Source organism: Leptosomus discolor, chromosome 10, assembly GCF_034619465.1.
Source record: "Leptosomus discolor isolate bLepDis1 chromosome 10, bLepDis1.hap2, whole genome shotgun sequence".
Taxonomy (NCBI): domain Eukaryota; kingdom Metazoa; phylum Chordata; class Aves; order Leptosomiformes; family Leptosomidae; genus Leptosomus; species Leptosomus discolor.
Genome location: NC_141400.1, coordinates 19,478,972 through 19,495,897, shown reverse-complemented (window position 1 = coordinate 19,495,897; position 16,926 = coordinate 19,478,972). Strand labels below are relative to the sequence as shown.

General features: G+C 45.7%; 1 protein-coding gene across 2 annotated transcripts in view; it reads left to right on the top strand.

Moving 5' to 3' along the window:
* The first annotated feature begins 1,404 nt into the window (after positions 1–1,404).
* The window catches only part of RAPGEF6 (Rap guanine nucleotide exchange factor 6), a 127,411-nt gene continuing 111,889 nt past the window's right edge, over positions 1,405–16,926 (top strand). For both annotated transcript variants that reach the window (XM_086471081.1, XM_009961468.2), the window contains exon 1: positions 1,405–1,473. In XM_086471081.1, coding sequence (XP_086327207.1) covers positions 1,405–1,473 — 69 coding nt within the window. The remainder of the gene's footprint in view (positions 1,474–16,926) is intronic.

The window sequence follows — 16,926 nt, the reverse complement described above, 5'->3', positions numbered from 1 at the left end:
GCAGAAAGTGAGTAATTCCGGGTGCAAAGGTGGCACAGAAGGTGTTTTTAGGAGAAACTCAGCGGGTGTCCTGGGGGCGGCAGCCTCTGAGGGGGAGGAGGCCGCGGTGACACCCGGCGCTGGCCGGGCCGCGCTCCAACGGCTACTGGCCGCCACTGACCGCCGGCCCGTGCTAACCGGCAGCCTACGCCCCGGCCCCCCGAGGGGGTGCGCTCCGCCCCGCGGGCACGGCCGCCAGTCCCCGCTGCCAGGACGTCCCGTCTCGTCCCGTCCCGACCCGACGCGCCCGGCCCCGGGGACCCCCCGCCCTGCGCCCGGCTCCCCCTCAGCGCCCCCAGCGCGCATGCGCCCAGCCCCTCCCAACCCTCGCGAGCCTTTCCTCCCCGCTGCTCTTTGACCCCGCCCTCTTCCCCACCCTACCGCAGGCGGGGGGGCGGTGCTCGTCCCAGCCCCGCCCTTCTCTCCGCCCCGCCCCTCGCCCTTCTTGCTGATTCTCTGGGTTCAAGAGCCCGCTCTCGCGCTTTTCTGTCTAGGGGGGATGCGCGGTGGGTGAAGGGGGCCGGCAGCCGGGACGGCGGTAGTAGTTGTTGGCGGCCTGAGAGGAGGAGCGGGCCGGGCTCCGAGCGCGGGGCGAGGCGAAGGATCCTCTGGTGCCGCGTCGCGAAACTCCTCACCCGCCCGCGTCGTTTTGTGCGGTGGCGGCGGGCGGAGCCGCTCGGCGTAGGGGCCGAGCGCGCGGGGAGCGGGCGGGCGCAGGGAGTCCCGCTCCGGCCGGTAACTTCCCGCAGCCCGCGCGGACTTCTCCTCACGGCGGGGCCGCGCCGCCGCCTGCGCCCGCGCGATGGGGAGCGGCGCCGGCCGCCGGGAGAAGGCGGCGGCGGGAGCCGGCACCACCTGCCCCGCACACCGCTGCTGAGCCGGCAGCCGGAGGCGCCCCGGAGGAGCCGCCCGCCTGGTGAGCAGCCAGCCCGGCACCGGGCACCGCGCCCGCCCCGCTCCCGGCCCGAGGCCTGGCCCTTCCCGCGGTCCCCGCTCCCTTCTCCCGCCTCGGCCTTTGCTTCTCCCCTCCCCGCCGGGGCCTGCGGCGGTGTGCGAGGCGGCGCGGCCTTCGCCCCCCACCCCCCCCTCGAGCTCCCGGTGCGGGGAAAGTTTCGGGGCGCGTCCCCGCCCCGCCACGGGGCAGCGGCGAGAGGGGCCGCCCGCGGCGGCGGGGCCAGGCCGGGCCGCGCTCCACGCAGGGGCCGCGCCGGCGCTACCGAGGGGGAGGGCGGCGGCGGAGCCCGGGCGGGAGCCTCGGCTGATCGCGCTGTGTTGTTGTGTTTCGTGTTCCCGGCCCGCCTGGAGGCATCGCCCCCCGCCAGCTGTTTCGGAGGAGTTACGGACCCGGAGGAGCAGGGCAGTAGAATGACCTCTCCTGTGGACCCCAAGATTAAACAGGCTTTGCGAAAGAAACCATCGGAAAGGACTCCGGAGGTAAGGGGGTTCTTTCCCGGCTGGGTCTTTATTTATTTTATTAGTTTTTCTTGGTGTAAATCTGTGTTCTGGTAGGCTTTCTGCTCGGTGCTGAGGTTTTGTGGCGTTTGGGTGCTGCACAGGACCAGGCTGGCGCTCACAAACTTCTTCTACGCAGAGTTCAGTTATTTATTTATTTCTCCTTTCCAAAGTTGGACCTCTCGAGACCAGCAGCGTTTTAAACATCTGGTAACACGCTGGGCACAGACCTGAGGCGCTTTATGAACGACTTTGGGCAAGCCGTAGGAAGAAGAAGAGGAGGTAGATCACTGAAAAGTAAAATGATGCATATTTCAGTGATGCAAAACTTCTGGGAAAAGTTAGCAAGCTGAAAGGCTTTGCTTACCTGTACAGTGATGCAGATTTAAACAAAACCAAACTCGTTATGCTTCGCAGACTTCATAAAGAGCTGTTTCCCCAGTGAGTGGGAGTGTAGAAATGTGTGAGGCTGGTGAGCTACAATAAAACGCATTTTCCAATTAACTACCTTCTCTGTCCCTTCCCCGCAAGCTAGTCTGTAATCAGCCATGTATTTTTGGGAATGGTAATGTCAGGGAGCATTAATTTAGTAATGAAACACATTTGATAGCATTTGCATTTCACTGAAAGGCTGATTGGAGTTTGTTTGCTTACTTACCCTAGCCTTTTTTTTAAAATTTGTTTCCCTTGCTGTGATTTTTTTTTTTTTTTTTTTAATGTGATGAAGAATTAGTGGTATGAAATGATAATGCTCTTGACTTTGTCCTTTTGAGACCGGAAAACATCTGTTCTCCCTTGACACTTCATAGAGAGCAGAATGTCCTGCCTGGTCTTCCTTATAAGTTAATTATGAAAAGGCTTCTCAGGGAGAACTGCTGCGGAGGCTGCTTCAGGGTACGTCCCAGCGGGACAGGGACCCCAGTTCCCCTTCGAGTCGGTCTTGTAAGTGGCTGAAATACACATGTTCAGTCCCAGTGTTTACTTGCCTTGGGATATGATACATTCCTCCTTGTGTTCTGCTCCCTAAATTAATGTTGAGGCAATCTCTCTGTTCTGTTTTCTTATTTTTATCCCTCCCCTCTTGCTTCAGACCTTTCTTTCGTTCCCTTCAGTCTTCAGTTAGCAAAATTCCTTTGCTTGTGTGGTTTGCAGCGTTGGGCAACCGGGTTCATGGCAGAAGTGTCACTCGTGAGCAGGCATACCGTGCTGGCTCGTCATGGCTTTGGCTTCGGGGAACAGGTAATCTGGCCTGGCCCGAAACGTCTGCCCGCTGCTGCTTCTTGCCATGCCCACAGCTCACAGCCGTGTCGGGCTTTTCTTTCTTTGTGGGTTTGGGTTTTTTTGGGCATCCCCAATTTCCCCCCCAGCAATTGTCATGGAATTCTTTAGAGTTGTTGCCTTATTTTGGCTAAAACTGCCTTAAAGTAAATATTTTGCTTAACCTTGTAACATGAAACTGTCAGATATCATTATGTCCAGCTGCATTTGTGGGTTCATGTAGATCTGTGCAGATTCCCGCTGAGACTGACATCAGGGTTGTGTGCAGGCTTGAATTTGCCAAGGTATCTCAATTGTGGGGAAAACAAAAAAATCTAATCTTTGCTAATCTAACTAATAGCACCTCTAAAATGATTTTTTTTTTTTAAAAAAAAAAATCTTAATTCCCTTGTTAAGCTGGTCCTTTTTTGGCAGGCATTTAGAGACACTGCACAGTGAGACTACTCGTGATTAAAGTCAAAGGTGTACTTAAAACTTGGCAGGTTTGGGGCCTCTGTTCTTGTTGCCTGTTGCTGGGTAGATAATTACAGCCAAATCGCTTTTGTTTTCTTGGGGTACTTTTGTTGAGGTACATTTAGAAATGAACCCGATGAGCAAAGCACTTCCACGTTTCCAGAGCAGGGTGTATCTAGGGGTGGTGCCCTCTCTGGGTCTATACAACCTCTTCACACACAAAGCAAAAAAAAAAAAGCCCCAAAATATCGAGCCTCCCCGCCACGGCTGCACACTGCCAGATTTCCCCAGCATATGCTGCGAGATGTGATGACAGATGGATGGAGGGTGATAAGGGAACTGGAGGAAACAATTGCAATGTCATTTTTTAAAAAAAAAAAAAAAAACGTGCCAGGCATCCTGACTTGTCAGCTTTCCTCTGTAAGACTTGGTCAGGGAAGTCACAACCTGCTCAGCGCAGCCATTAGGGTCAGAGCCCAGTTTGGGGTGTCCCCGTGCGGGATGTACAAGCTGGTGACTCCAGTCTGGAAGTATCCAGTTGTGCGTGGACAAAACCTGTGTCTTCATTTCTCCCCTCCTACTCTTATAGAAAGGTATCATCAGCTCCTCCCACGTGAAATCAGCTGCATGGGGCTGCTCCTGCACTTTGACTGCATTTTTATCCAGGAAAACCCCCGAAATTCCCCAAACTGTGATTGGTATTTTCTGATAAACCAAAGCTGCTTGACCCACAGAAGTTCCAATCGCTTCAGACCTTCCTGCTCCCCTCTCTATTTCTGATCCTGCAATTTACACGAGCAGTTTACGTGGGTATTACAAATTACAGGGTTGGGGCTGCGCTGATTAGTAGCGTGGTCTGGTGCTTCGTGACTGTCATCTGTACGGCAGTCTCTGGAAAAATACGGGTAAATAATCCACACGTCGCATTTTGCTTACGAGTGGTACGATTATCCATGTGATTTTGATCTTTAGGACTTTTTCTTGACAAAATGTTTTAATTTGTAAGACCTAAGGAGCTAAGCAGGGAGATCTTAAAATATTTTCATAATTTACTTATTTTGGGGAATTATCTAGCTGGCTTGCTCAAGTAAAAATTCTAATTCTCGATGCTACAAATATTTTTGTTTGGAAAAAATCTCTGTTAGGGCAAGTTTTCAGTGTTGTGGTAACATTCCAATGTTTGCTAATTGTTAAAGTGTATAAGTTATGCATATTAGACATGTACACACTTGATTATTTTTTTGGTTGTTGTTGCTCAGATACTCCATGTGTTATAATCTTTACTTTATTTGGCGGGAGGAATTATTGTGATGAACTCCTAGAGATTGTTGCTGACGTTTACCAATGTATACAGCTTTATGTAATTGCTGTTCTGTTACTCCATTTTTTTTTTTGGAGTAAGTTTTTTTGGTACTGTCCAAATCTGGGAAAACTTTTGCATTTTTTTTCTTTCATCTTCTTTCTTCCCTCTGCCCTGGTGCACCATAAAGTTGTACAGATACATCATGCAAGCTGGCCTGCCTTGTGGCACGTCTTTTACAGTGTTTGCTTGTGGGCTGATACCTGCGGCTGCGGCCGATTGCCAGTCGAGGATGCGTCCCCCTTCAGTGAAACTCGGGACTCGTTGGTTACATCGGTTGCTGGTGACCGTGTGCTGACGCTATAGAAATCTGTCTGTCGTGTCTGTCCCTCGGGTTCAGCCTGAGAGTGCAGAATTTGCGAGGGTTCTCTCAGGTGTTAGTTTCAATAACCGATGGTCCTGACAGATCTTTGTGCGCCCTGTCTTGGCAGGTAGAGGAAACCTTTGCAGTAATCAGACACTTAATCACTTTAAAAAAAAAAGAAAATCATACCAATATTTAAACTGTAGGATTTCATACACTTGTGTAATGTTTTAAAGTCTGCATGTGTCTTCCAGGGCTGTGCTGGTGTCTGCGTGGTGTTCACGTGCGAGTATTGACACACGCAGATCCTGCAGCTCTTGCAGGTTGGGGATGTGGGATGGACGTGCTCCCGTGCGACGCATTAGCGTTGCCTTGCACGTCATCCTGCCTGCTGCTTGTGTCACGGGTGGGGATATTGAATTAGCAATTTGGGAATATTTTAATAGAAGGAAATAGTTTGCTCAAAGAGTAGGAGGGAAGGGCAAATGTTTATGCCACCATGTATGCTCTCTAATTAAAGGTTTAGTTTTTTGAGGCCCAGAATTCCGTATCAGATCCACACAAAGGCTGTGATGTTAGTCTTTTGGGGAGTGGTTTAATGCCTACCCCAGATAAGGTCTTAGTGGTTGATAGGGCAAACCAGCAAGTGATTATGCTCCTTTTTCTTTCTCTTTCTCTTTCCTTTGGTTTCTTTTTTTTCCCCCCTCCTCCTCCTCCTGTGAGCATGTTCTTTTCCATTTTTAATGGATCTTTTTCCCAACATAGTCTCCTTTTAGTTCTTCATGACATTGTTCTAGACAGTATTTCCTTTCTGTTGTTCAGAAAGCTTTGCCTTTATTTGACTTCAAAGAGTTCGAGTTTATTTTTATACTCTTAAGCTCTTGTATTTTCCTAGCTTTGTCTCATTTCAGAAATTCTTGATTAATGTTAATTCAACTTTATTTGGCAATACTAGCTCCTCCTTCTCTTCCTGTTCCTTTTTTATTAATGCAGTGGAAAGGGAAAAACCTAATTTGCACAATTGTGTCATAACGGGGTCTGCTATTTGGAGTGTGTGTGTGATGCTTCTTGACTGCTTTTATATAGAGAAATTGATCTAAATCATGCACAAATAGTACATTGATGGGCATTATAAAATGGCTGTAATAAATAAAATAAATTATTGCTGACAGCATAACAAAGGCACTCTTGTACTGTAGCATAGCTGAGCCAAACAGAAGAGAACATCTGCTTCTTGTTTCCAGAAATAACTGGTATTTTGAAGAGGGTTTTTTCATCCCTTTTAATAATTTTCTGTTAACTCAGTAGGTGAAACAGGGGATTAGCCTGTGTTAAAATCCATTGTTTTTGTAGTTCACAGTGAGCTTGTAGCAGTGTTAGTGTAACAACGGTGTTGGGTTTTGGGAGGTTGTTTAACATAATGAGAACTGTGCAATTGCTTCAAAAATCTAGATCCTTGCAGTTATCTTAAAGGTGAAAAGAAACTTGAATTAAATGAAGTTGCAGATGCTGGTTTGTATTTAATAAAAATTCCTCACTGGTAGTATATGTGGGCCTCCAAAACAGGGAAAGGGGAGTGATGGAACCCTGACTTCTGCCATAATTTTCTATTGCCTGTCTTATATTTTCATTTCTATTCTTTTTGTTAGTGATATATTCTTTTATAGCTGATGCTTCATAATCCTTTGTCATGTGCCTAACAGTCCTGGAGCAAAAACTGAAGAGAGCTAGTAGTTCCCTGGTGTAAAATACTCAAGGTTGTTCTCCAGCTCTGTGCTGTGGTGCCCTTGCCAGAACCTCACCAGCCTGTCTGTCAAAGGTGAACTGGCCGGTGCTGGGGAGCTGTGTCCCTGACTCTGCAGGGACGAGGTTCGGTTTGTGCGTGGAGAGAGTTGGGCGAGACCTTTCCCGTCGATGCACTGGTTATCGCTGGGCGATAACCACAGGGACTGCCAACACGCACCGACGTGCCTGCAATTAACTGCTAATAAATTCCTGGCTGGGTCGTTGTGTATCTTAGGCAGGTTGCCTTTCTGTGCTCGTATGACAACAACCATTATTTACGGTTACAAAAACATAAACCCATGTAATATAATTACAAATACTTTATAAGCAGCCTTGTGAAGGTAGCAGGTACACATTTATTTTCATTCTGTATGACTGAACAATCAAATGCGGAAAAATCAGCAGTTTTATTAGCAAAAAAGTTGAGTAACTGCAGCTTTGGAGGGCGACTTGAGAGTGCCTGCACTCTCGTCCTGCGCGCTGCTTCGTTGGTACTGCATCCTGTTAGCGTCTTTCTAAGACTAGAAAAGACCTAGAGTTGTGAGGTTTTCTTAAATATTAGATTAGTCTCTTTAAATCAAATGTGTTGTAAAGCGCTTTTCTTTTTATAACTGCCTAATAAAATCAAAGTTCAGAGCAGTGGTACCTGAGGAGCGACATGTTGGATATCGTATTGGCAGTGGACAGCTCTTAAAATTAAGTTTTGTTCACCAGCAGAATATAGTTTCTTTGTAATGGAGCAGGTCCTGAAATTCTTTATTACTATGAAACAGTAATAAACCTTCTCCCTTCCTCCTGCACTTCCCTGCCACATAGCTTTCAGTTGAACGTAAAACAAAACACATTTTTTTCCAAGCTGCTCATTAAATGAATGTATTTAAGTTCCTGATAAATACAGTGTTGACAATCCTAGAGGATCGTCCGTCAAGCCTCAGAGCTTTGGGAGACCTGTGTCTCTTCAGCTGCCAGCTTGATGAGTTAGGAAGTTTTTGGTGCTTACATTTTCCTCTGTTTTGTCTTGTAAGAGTGCTTTGGGTGGGTAATTGTCTCTTATTGTTCTGTTTCTTAATACTGTGCAGTATCGTGAGTCTTCATCTCAATTAGACCTGTGGTTTTCCTGTAATAAAAACAGCCGAGCGTGTAAACTCTTGTACTAATTCACTAAAATGCTTTTTGATAATTCATTTTCATGAACTTTGTGCTTGCACCTTGTTTTCTGAGATGATCGAGAATGATGTTCTTCGATAGACATGCCTTAGTCTTTTATTCTAGAAATTCAAGTAAATACGAATTGGTGCATGTGTGCTGGTAGCCGGCCAGTCTTCCCAAACACCTCTGGGAAACCGGGGCAGGTAAAATGTGGTATCCCCCTCCCCAAGACTGGGCAGGGTCAAATCTCTCTTCTGGCTAATTAAAATTAACCTCCTTTTGCGTTATTGTTCTGTGGCCAGTCGTTGGACTGACTTTGAATTCACAAAATCGGTGGAGTTTGGGTATTTTACTGCAGTTGTGCTCACTGCTGTGTGGACACGGCTCCGCACTCATGACGTACCGTGGATTTGCCTGCCTCCTGGCCAGAAGTACTCAACAACTTGGCATATGTTTCAGTACCCAAATAATTGAGATTATCACTAGTTGAAGCCTTAAGTACAACACACTTTCTGAAGCTGAAATCAGCCCTAAATTAGTTGCACTTAAAAAATAAAGTCCATCTGTTGTTTCAGATGAACCAAAATACAATATTGGAGCGTTTTACCAGTTTTTTAACCAAATGTTAATATATGTAAATATTCAACTATCAGACCTTTGCTGTCTGTCTTAGGAGGGTTTTGTGTTTGTTTTTTGACCAGTTTTTTGAGCTTGTTTTTGTTGTGCTTTCAGCAGCAAGACTGAAAGTGTTGCTCGTCTTAGTCTTTTGATTATTTATGTCTCAGACACAAATAATGTTATGTTGAGCCTTGGACAAGGTGCTGCGTTCACAGAGGAGGGCTTCTGGTTCGGCTGTTCTGCAGCTGTTGTCTGTCTTGAATACCTGCAAGGAAACTTTGCTAGTGGTTCTCAGGAATAAATATTTTTTTCCAGCTTTCTTAACAGTTAAGGCCTGTTGACTTCTGTCAAATATAGATTCATGGTTCCAACCAAATAAATCAGGTTTCAGGGCACTGTTTCAGCTTCAAGTACATATACTGGCTTTACTGAAGTGTCATTGACAAATAGATTTTTATTAAATTTAGAGTCTGTATAACAAAGTTTCCTTGTTCAAAAAATTTAATATTAAACAAGTAGGGAAAATAGCATGAATGTTGCTGGGCAGGTGGTTTTTTTGCTTTTAGAATCTCTGTCTGTATTAACTGGTATTGTGGGTAAGGATGTTGAAGACTTTCCTGGACAGGAAAATTCGAGCAGGACTGAAAGGAGTAAAAGAACAAAGATGGAAACAGGGAAACATTGCGACGCTTAAGGTGCTGTGAAGTAGGTGTATGAATTCTCCTGATTAATTATTTTTGCAAGAGCATTATGAACCAAAGCTGGGGGTGGGTAAGTCAAAACCAAACCCACAAAACCCCTCCCCAATCCATTTGCTTTTTTGCCTTTCAGGTGAGGTGAAATGCCAAAGAAAGTAAACTTGTAATAAAAACCTCAGAAAAGTAGATTATACTGAACATTTGTTGTTCATCACCTAACGTAGTGCTGATAACCTGGGCACACGCTTACAGTTCTTCCATCTAATAGCTGTGACTTTATGGTTTCTGATCTCCCTGGCAGCTGAGGGCCAATCAAGGCTTTTTCATGGGTTAAATATATAAGTATCTGGTGCTTGTATCATTATGGTGTAAAGCAACTGGCGGTAACTCCCGGGAGTGTCCCAGCGATTGGCTTTGTGCGATGTGCGAGAAGTGATCACGGTCACCTGGTTTCCAAAGCATCCCTTTCAGACAGGGGGCTGTGAAGCGTCCTGGGGACTGCGTTGCTGCTGCTTTCCCCGCCGTGGACAGGGCCTGGGATTTTTCTTTGCAGTGGCCACTCAGACCTGCTTCGCTAAACCAACGGGCTCGCTCCCCGCTGGTGTGGGGCTCGCTCCCCGCTGGTGTGGGGCTCGCTCCCCGCTGGTGTGGGGCTCGCTCCCCGCTGGTGTGGGGCTCGCTCCCCGCTGGTGTGGGGCTCGCTCCCCGCTGGTGTGGGGCTCGCTCCCCGCTGGTGTGGGGCTCGCCTGACATTAACCTCTACCTGTGCTGTGGAGTATCTTTACCTCTTTGGCCTTGTAAGACAGAAGTGTGCAGGTGTGGCCTCTGGCAAGTGATGCTTTTTGGGGTTTGTGTGCAGAATTGGAAGGGTTATTGTAATGTAGCTGCTCTGGGCCTTTCCTCCTGCCTGTTTTGCTCTGCTTTGTAGCCAGCCAGGACCAGCTGGGTTTGATGCTTCGTTTTTGGTTCCCAACTGCTGCTCTTGGGTCATGACTAATGTGGATTCCTTCATGTGTGAAGTCTGCTCTGCAGAACATGGATGTGTTAGAGAGAAGATCAAGTCACAGTGTGCTGGTAACTGTGGACAGTGGTTCACGTGTATCGGCATTGTGTGCAGCAAGTTCAGGGGTTATGCTTTGTGAGTCACTGAGTTACACATGGCAAGGTGAAAAGCCATTCCACTGTCCTTGTTTGGCTGCTGGATGTCATTTCCAATTCTGACGCATTAAAATGAAGCGGTGAGTAGGAATGTGGTTCTGTTACGGGATAAGAGTGAATGGGTTTCTTCAAGCATTGTCTTGGCCTCTTGAAACATGTAGCGCTGCTGTCTGAAAGTGCTAGTCTAGCTGGCTGGAGAAAAGGGTGTGCAGTTAGGTCTAGCTGAGACAGAGTTGCAAGTCTGAGCCTCTGGGAGCTTGAGGAATGATGTTAATGAAGCTGATGAGCCCAGCTGCATGCTGCCTGGTCTTGTGGCTTCGAGCCCTTCTTGTGTCTAAAACGTGGTGGAATTGTTGAATCTGAACATCCTAATCAAGTGGAGTGGACATACGGTGTTTCTCTTATGTGTAGTTATGTCAAAAAGTCAGAGGCTGTTGCCTAATCTTACTTGCTCCTGCTTGTTGGGATTCATTTGAAGGAAGTAGGGCCACAACAAAAGAGGTAACCAAACATTTTGGCTTTGTAATTTGTGTGTCAGTGTCACTTACTTTCTATGACTGTTCTGTGTCTGTGTGTGCATATGTATGGGTGTCTACTGCACACCTTATGGATATGGTTTTTAGGTATCTTTTCTGAAAGATGTATATAAAATAAGGATTTTAAAGGAAACTATATTCTAGGGCACTCCTATGCATATACATCTTGTATGGGAGGAAAGAAGACGATTGTGGTCTGCGTGTGTTGTTAGTTCTGCTGCGGAGCTCGCTGGATTAGAAGGTGCTGGTGGGACCTCTGTTCCTGGATCTGGGGGAGGTCTTCTAAGTAACTTCTGCTGGTTAGTGGTGGCAATGTCTTCACTCACCTCTCCTCTGGAAGAGCTGTCCTTAGCCTAAAGAAATGCTGTTGAGTAACATCTCCAGAATACATCCAGTTCCTAGTCGTCCTGTGAAATTCTTCTTGGAGCACAAAATCTTCTCCAAATCTCTCGCCCTTCGCTCCTCTTTCCCTCGCCTCAGTTCAGAAAGTGCAGCCCGATCTCTGACATGGGCTGGTTGTCTGTGGAGAAGAATTTCGTTGCCGGTGCTGCTGCCCATGAGGCATGGCGTGCAAAAGGCTCTCAACGCCTCATGCTTTCGGCCTTTCTCAACAGCAGCCCCTGGGAAGAGCCATGGCTCACCTTGGCAGGGGGTTCTGGTGGTTGGTGGGGGACTTGTTCTCTTGGACTGGTCTTTCTGGTGGTCTCTGCTTTGACTTGAGCTGTATCAACACGGCTGTGTATCTGCCTTCAGATGTCTCTGTGTGCAGCCCCTTCCTCCCTGGCAGCAAGCTTTCAGGGGACTGTCAAGGTGTCCTGAAAGGGATGCGCATCCTTCTTGTTCTTTTTATTTAACTTTTGTTCCAAGAAGCTGGCTTTACAAGATGCATTCAGCGGTTCTAGGGTTTTCTGGACTGACGATGCAGTTGTCAACAAGGCTTTTGTATCTGGGAGTTTATTGTAAAACAGAAACTCACTGTTTTCACGGTGTGGTTGTCAGAGCATGCTAGAAGCATACACAGATAGTATTTATAGATCTTTTTCAAGCTGTTGGCCAAAGTAGCTGTAACTAAAGAACAGAGATCTCGGCAGCTTGCTTCGTGATAATCTTCACAGTAAATGTGGAATTTAGGATGTGATATTTGCAGACTAGGTAATGCGTTGTTATTGATGAAATATTTCGAGGCCTGGTTCTCTAAACTATGATGATAGGGTGGTGGTAAGTTTAGCTTGTAGGAGGTTGAAAAATGATTCCCAGCTGTCATGGAAGTCTCCTAATGCTGCAGAACAGCTGTGGGGATCTTGCACACCGGCAAGCATGCCGCGGTAGCTGTCAGCAAGCAGGTGGTGGCTGCAGTGTCTCCTGGTTTGTGTTCCAGTCTACTAAGGTCAAGCTGGTGACCAGGTAATCTAGTACCTGTAACTTTTTCCAGCATCAAGCTCGGTTTGGTTCTTTTCAGAAGGTGATAAGACTTCTGCTTCATATGAACCTTAAACATGCTCCTTGTTAAAGGAGCAAACGAAGTTCGAGGCAGCCAGGGTGGCTGTTTCCCACTGATCTTCCAGGGAGCGTGTGAAGTGTTGTAGCTCTAAGATTACTTTTCCTATCCTTGCTTCCAATTACTGTTCCTGAAAAACTGGTTTTTTATTTTAATGGCAGCTGTGACAGCTCTGAGAGTGAAACCAGAAATTATGATGGAGTCCTGGAATTCTTTATTGCAACTTATTTCCTTTAGTGTATACCTTTCCCCACTCCATGGGGTCATGCACTTAGTTTCATCTGCAGAGTGATAATTTAATTAAAAGTTTTCACTGATGAATTAAAATTTAAGTATGTAATGTAACATTGCTCTAAAAACCTATTTTCTATTCTAGTATCTCAATGTAAACAGTGAATTTCAGGGACTTTTTAGCTAGTGAGTATGTGGTTTACAAAACTGTTAATCCAAGTTAAAAGGCAAGCCCAGTGCCTTGTTACTGACCTTGCAGTACAAACTCCTTGGAGATGCTGGAATAGTGAAGAAGGGCGAGAAGAGGGTGTGGAAGGAGGTGGGAGAGAACTGCAAGTACACTTGGCATTCAGAAGAGTTGCCAAATAGAAGAAAAATACATTTCTCTTCTGCTTTTGTTCTCCAAAACTGCAAAGGGTGGAGGGCAAGCAGTCAAGACGTGTAGGTGTGAAATTCCTCATAGAAACAATATTAAAGCCCCAAAATACCGTACTGCATAAAAAAGTCATAATAAAAAATAAGAATTTTTTTTAAAAGAAAATCTCTTCAGCTAGTATACCAAAACTTATTTGTATAGGCTTTGCAGAGGAGTTTTCCTGTAATGTTTATTTTGACAAAGCAGATTCTTGTGTCAATTCATGGGAGGTGAACTGAGTATCTGTTTATAGCACAAATAAATAGTAAGAAAATAATACTCAAGTCTTAACGAAGTTGCACGTATGTACGCTGTGGGAGGAAACTGGGGTGAGAGTGCCAGGTTGATGACTTGCTGCTGGTGTTTGCCCAGTGACACGGCACAGTCTAATAAAACTGTGCTTGTATCCCCATCGCAAGGGTGTACGGAGCTGGCATCTTCAGGTGGAGATGAGTCTGTTGACATTAAAAGGGAGCTTGTCAATGACCAAGGAGCTAGACGCTTCTGAGGACCATGCAATTGGCATACACTTCCAGTTTGTGCGTTTTCTCCCCATTCCCCCAAGCATGTGCAAAAATTAGTTTTCATTGAGAAGTATGTTGGAGAACAGATCTATGAAGGATGTCCGGAGCTCTGATGTCCTTTCTTGTAAGAGGCTTGCCGTTGCCATAAAATAGCTTTGCTCAAGCTAGTGTTGCCAGACAAGCTGTTTCGAGAACTAGGAGGTCTTCTTGTTCCAGTGACCTCAGACCTAAAATATAGAGGCTTTTCCTTTGTTGGATGAAACTGTGATACATCCTTCTTCCTCTTTTGATGATTTCAATACAGTATTTTGGAAATACCCTTGGTTCAGGGAAGCACAAATTATTTAGCATTCTGCATCTGGTTTCTCTAGGTTCCTTAGCTCTGCTAATTATTGGTTATCTTTTAGCGTGTTAAGAGAGTCTAGCAATTTTTTGCCGAATACAACAAAAATAACTGCCTCAAGGAATTCTCTTTGTAATCTTTTTGTGCCCGATTAAAGCATTGACATTTAAGCAGTCTGTCCCCCAAAGACTGATTAATAATGAGCCTCAAATGTTGGCCCTTCTGGTCTGGAGGGAAAGAATTCTTGTGGTGTTGTGTTGCGTTGCAGGCACATGCAGTTTGGCCTTTTGGCCAACTATGATTTCCAACAAGGAGATAGTTCTGGAGCTGTTGTAATGTTTTTCACCCTGACAATTTGTGTTTGAAAGAGCTGGAGAGTTAGGTCTGCCTTTGTAAACTGTGTTGTGTGTTTTGTGTTAGAAGGTGATGGGATCAGTTCTGCTGTTGCAGGTTGATTCCAGGAGGGTTTTTATGCTCTTGTCACAAAGGCTTGTGCTTGCCAGTGCCCACTAGATATTGTGGGTTACCTAGGGAGGATATTGTACTTAAATCTGATTTACTTTACTCTACATTCTCAGGATTCGGCATGACAATGTCCAGCCTACGGTAGACTGTGTTGGTTTGGCTAAGTAGAAGTGGTCTTTCCAGCTGTTGCAGGAGTTTCTGTTCCTGTTTCCCACTTGAAGTGGGAAGGAAACTGTTAGTCCTATGTTAGACTGCTGATGTCCTGTCAGATACGTTTGTTGCTTCCATTTGTGTTGGACGGTAAGGCTTCCTTCAGCAAGCTCTTCCATAGCTGCCATTATGTGTGACTTAGGAGATGCTTGGTGGAGTCTTCAAAATGTGTTGATTCCTCCTAACTGATGGGCAGTCTTAGCACAGAAATTAAGGGACATAATCCAGCTGGTGTGATCGTTAGGAAAGATCTGGCTTGTGTGTCTGTGCTAGCTTACCATGTCAGCCTGACTCCTGTGCCATGGGGTTATACTTTTGGGTGGAGTTCGCAGCTCAAGAGAGGGTTTTTGTTTTGTTTTGTTTTCCCCCTATGAGCTAGGAGAAGAAGATTATGGAGTATAGCAGACCTGTAGGTAACAGATGCTGCGTAACCAGTCAGAGTTCATCACAACCATATTTTTAAGAAAAGCTGAGAATTTCCCTTGCACTTAGTTTAGCTCTCTCAAAGCCAGCAAATCTCATTATGTAGAAGCCTGAGGTTGTGGAGGTCAGTGTTTGGTATCACGAACAGTAATGTTGCTTTGATATTTTTTCTTTTTTTTCCAAGCTCCAGAAACTTTTTTTACTGTATTTTTATCTGAAATAATACAGCTCTTGCAGTTATGAAAGCTTATGTAATAAAGTGAGCAGCTTTCCGTAACAGGTCTTCTGTTCCTCCTGACACTTGTACAGGGTGCACCTAGCGAGTACTGCAGTGGACTTGCTGCTTGAATGACAGGCTGATAACGCTCTAAACGCGCTGCTTTTCAAGAAAACACACAGCAGAGATGTCTTAATTTTCAGCGTTATTGTGTAAAATGTCTGAACTGCAATAGCGGACTCTTCCGTTGCTCCTCAGGGGGTGGGCTGGGATCTAGACCGTACGTTCTCGGTGTCTGTAGTCACTAGCGTGGCTGTCCAGAGATCGGGGTGTTGTAATCTGTTATTGCAGCATTCTGCTGCTGGGTCCAGACTTTGCCTTTCATCACCCTGTACGGATCTTCTCCTTTAATGTGAGCTGATGAGTCAAAAGTCTGAGTCTTAAATTAATGCATTGCATTGCTGGTTATAAACCTGACTTTGATACTCAGATTAAATTTAGCATTAGGGTTTGTTTTTTCGTCTTCAGTAATTAATGGTAGTGTTGCTCTCTGAAAGCAGAGGTCTTTTGAGATGAAACACCGATTTGTTTAAAAGCAGGTTTGTTACACCTCCATAGAGTCTGTGGTTGAATAACACTGAAAGAGTGAGGTGTTGGAAGACTCTCTGGCGTGTTGCAGTACAAATTAGTGTTGATCATGGTTTCATAGGAATGAGAAAGTTGAGACTGAATACAAACCCCAAACAAGCCAAAGGTAACTATAGCCTGTGAAGTTTTTGGTCTCTAAGGATGGAACGGTTGGTTGGAGTAGAAGAGGTTGCCATATCATCTCATACACTGCAACCCAGCCGAAGTAGCCCACGTCTCACGTGTAATCAATTAGTACCTGTTTGATTCGGCATCTTGGCTGTGATTGTGTGGATGTTAGTCATGAAGTTTATTGCATTTGGGAAGCTGGGTGCCTGCTGGGTAGGCTGCAGGAGTTGGAGCTAGAAATTGCTGAGTAGCAATATTATCTCGTGGTTGATTCAGTCTCTGACAGTACACTCATCTGTTGTTTCTCCTAATGTTGAAGGGTTTAATTTTCTTAATTAGTATTGTTCCCTTTGTAACATTATGTGCCAATGATCAATTGTAATTACTAGGGAAGTGCACAGGTATCTGTACCTCCGATATTTATGTGGATTTGATTTTGAACTTGAAACCTGTTAACTTGGATATATTCTGTGCCTACATAGAACTCCTCGGTTTGGAGCTCTGAACTTCTTTGTGGTTTATGGCACAGGTATTGTTGAGAAACACTAAAGTAGATCATAAAGCAGTGGCAGAGTGTCAGTTTTCAGAGGCGTTGCTGGGGGTGGTTTGCAGTCAAATATAGCACTGTGTAAACCTGGCTGGTCTTTTTTTCTGCAAGCAAAGATGCTGAGAGCTACCGATGACTCTTCTGTTTGGTGAGGGGTCTATGTATGTTTGCCAGTATGTGGATACACATGTACACAGGCATGTTAGCATTTCTCTGCACGTGAGAGAATATTGTAGTAGTTGTGGCAGTAGTACAACTGAATTGTGGGCATCTGTATTGGGATAACTTACAATGTCTCTAAGGGATAGAGCCTACTGCATATTGCAGTAACTTTCCTGGATTGCTCTGTCTGGTAGTGCTTGGGTACCCTACTATCAGGATGCAGGAGTTACTGGTGAACATATTACTGTTGTTCTCTAGAGAAATTCCTTCGTAGTTTGTAATGGCACTATTACAGGAATACAAAG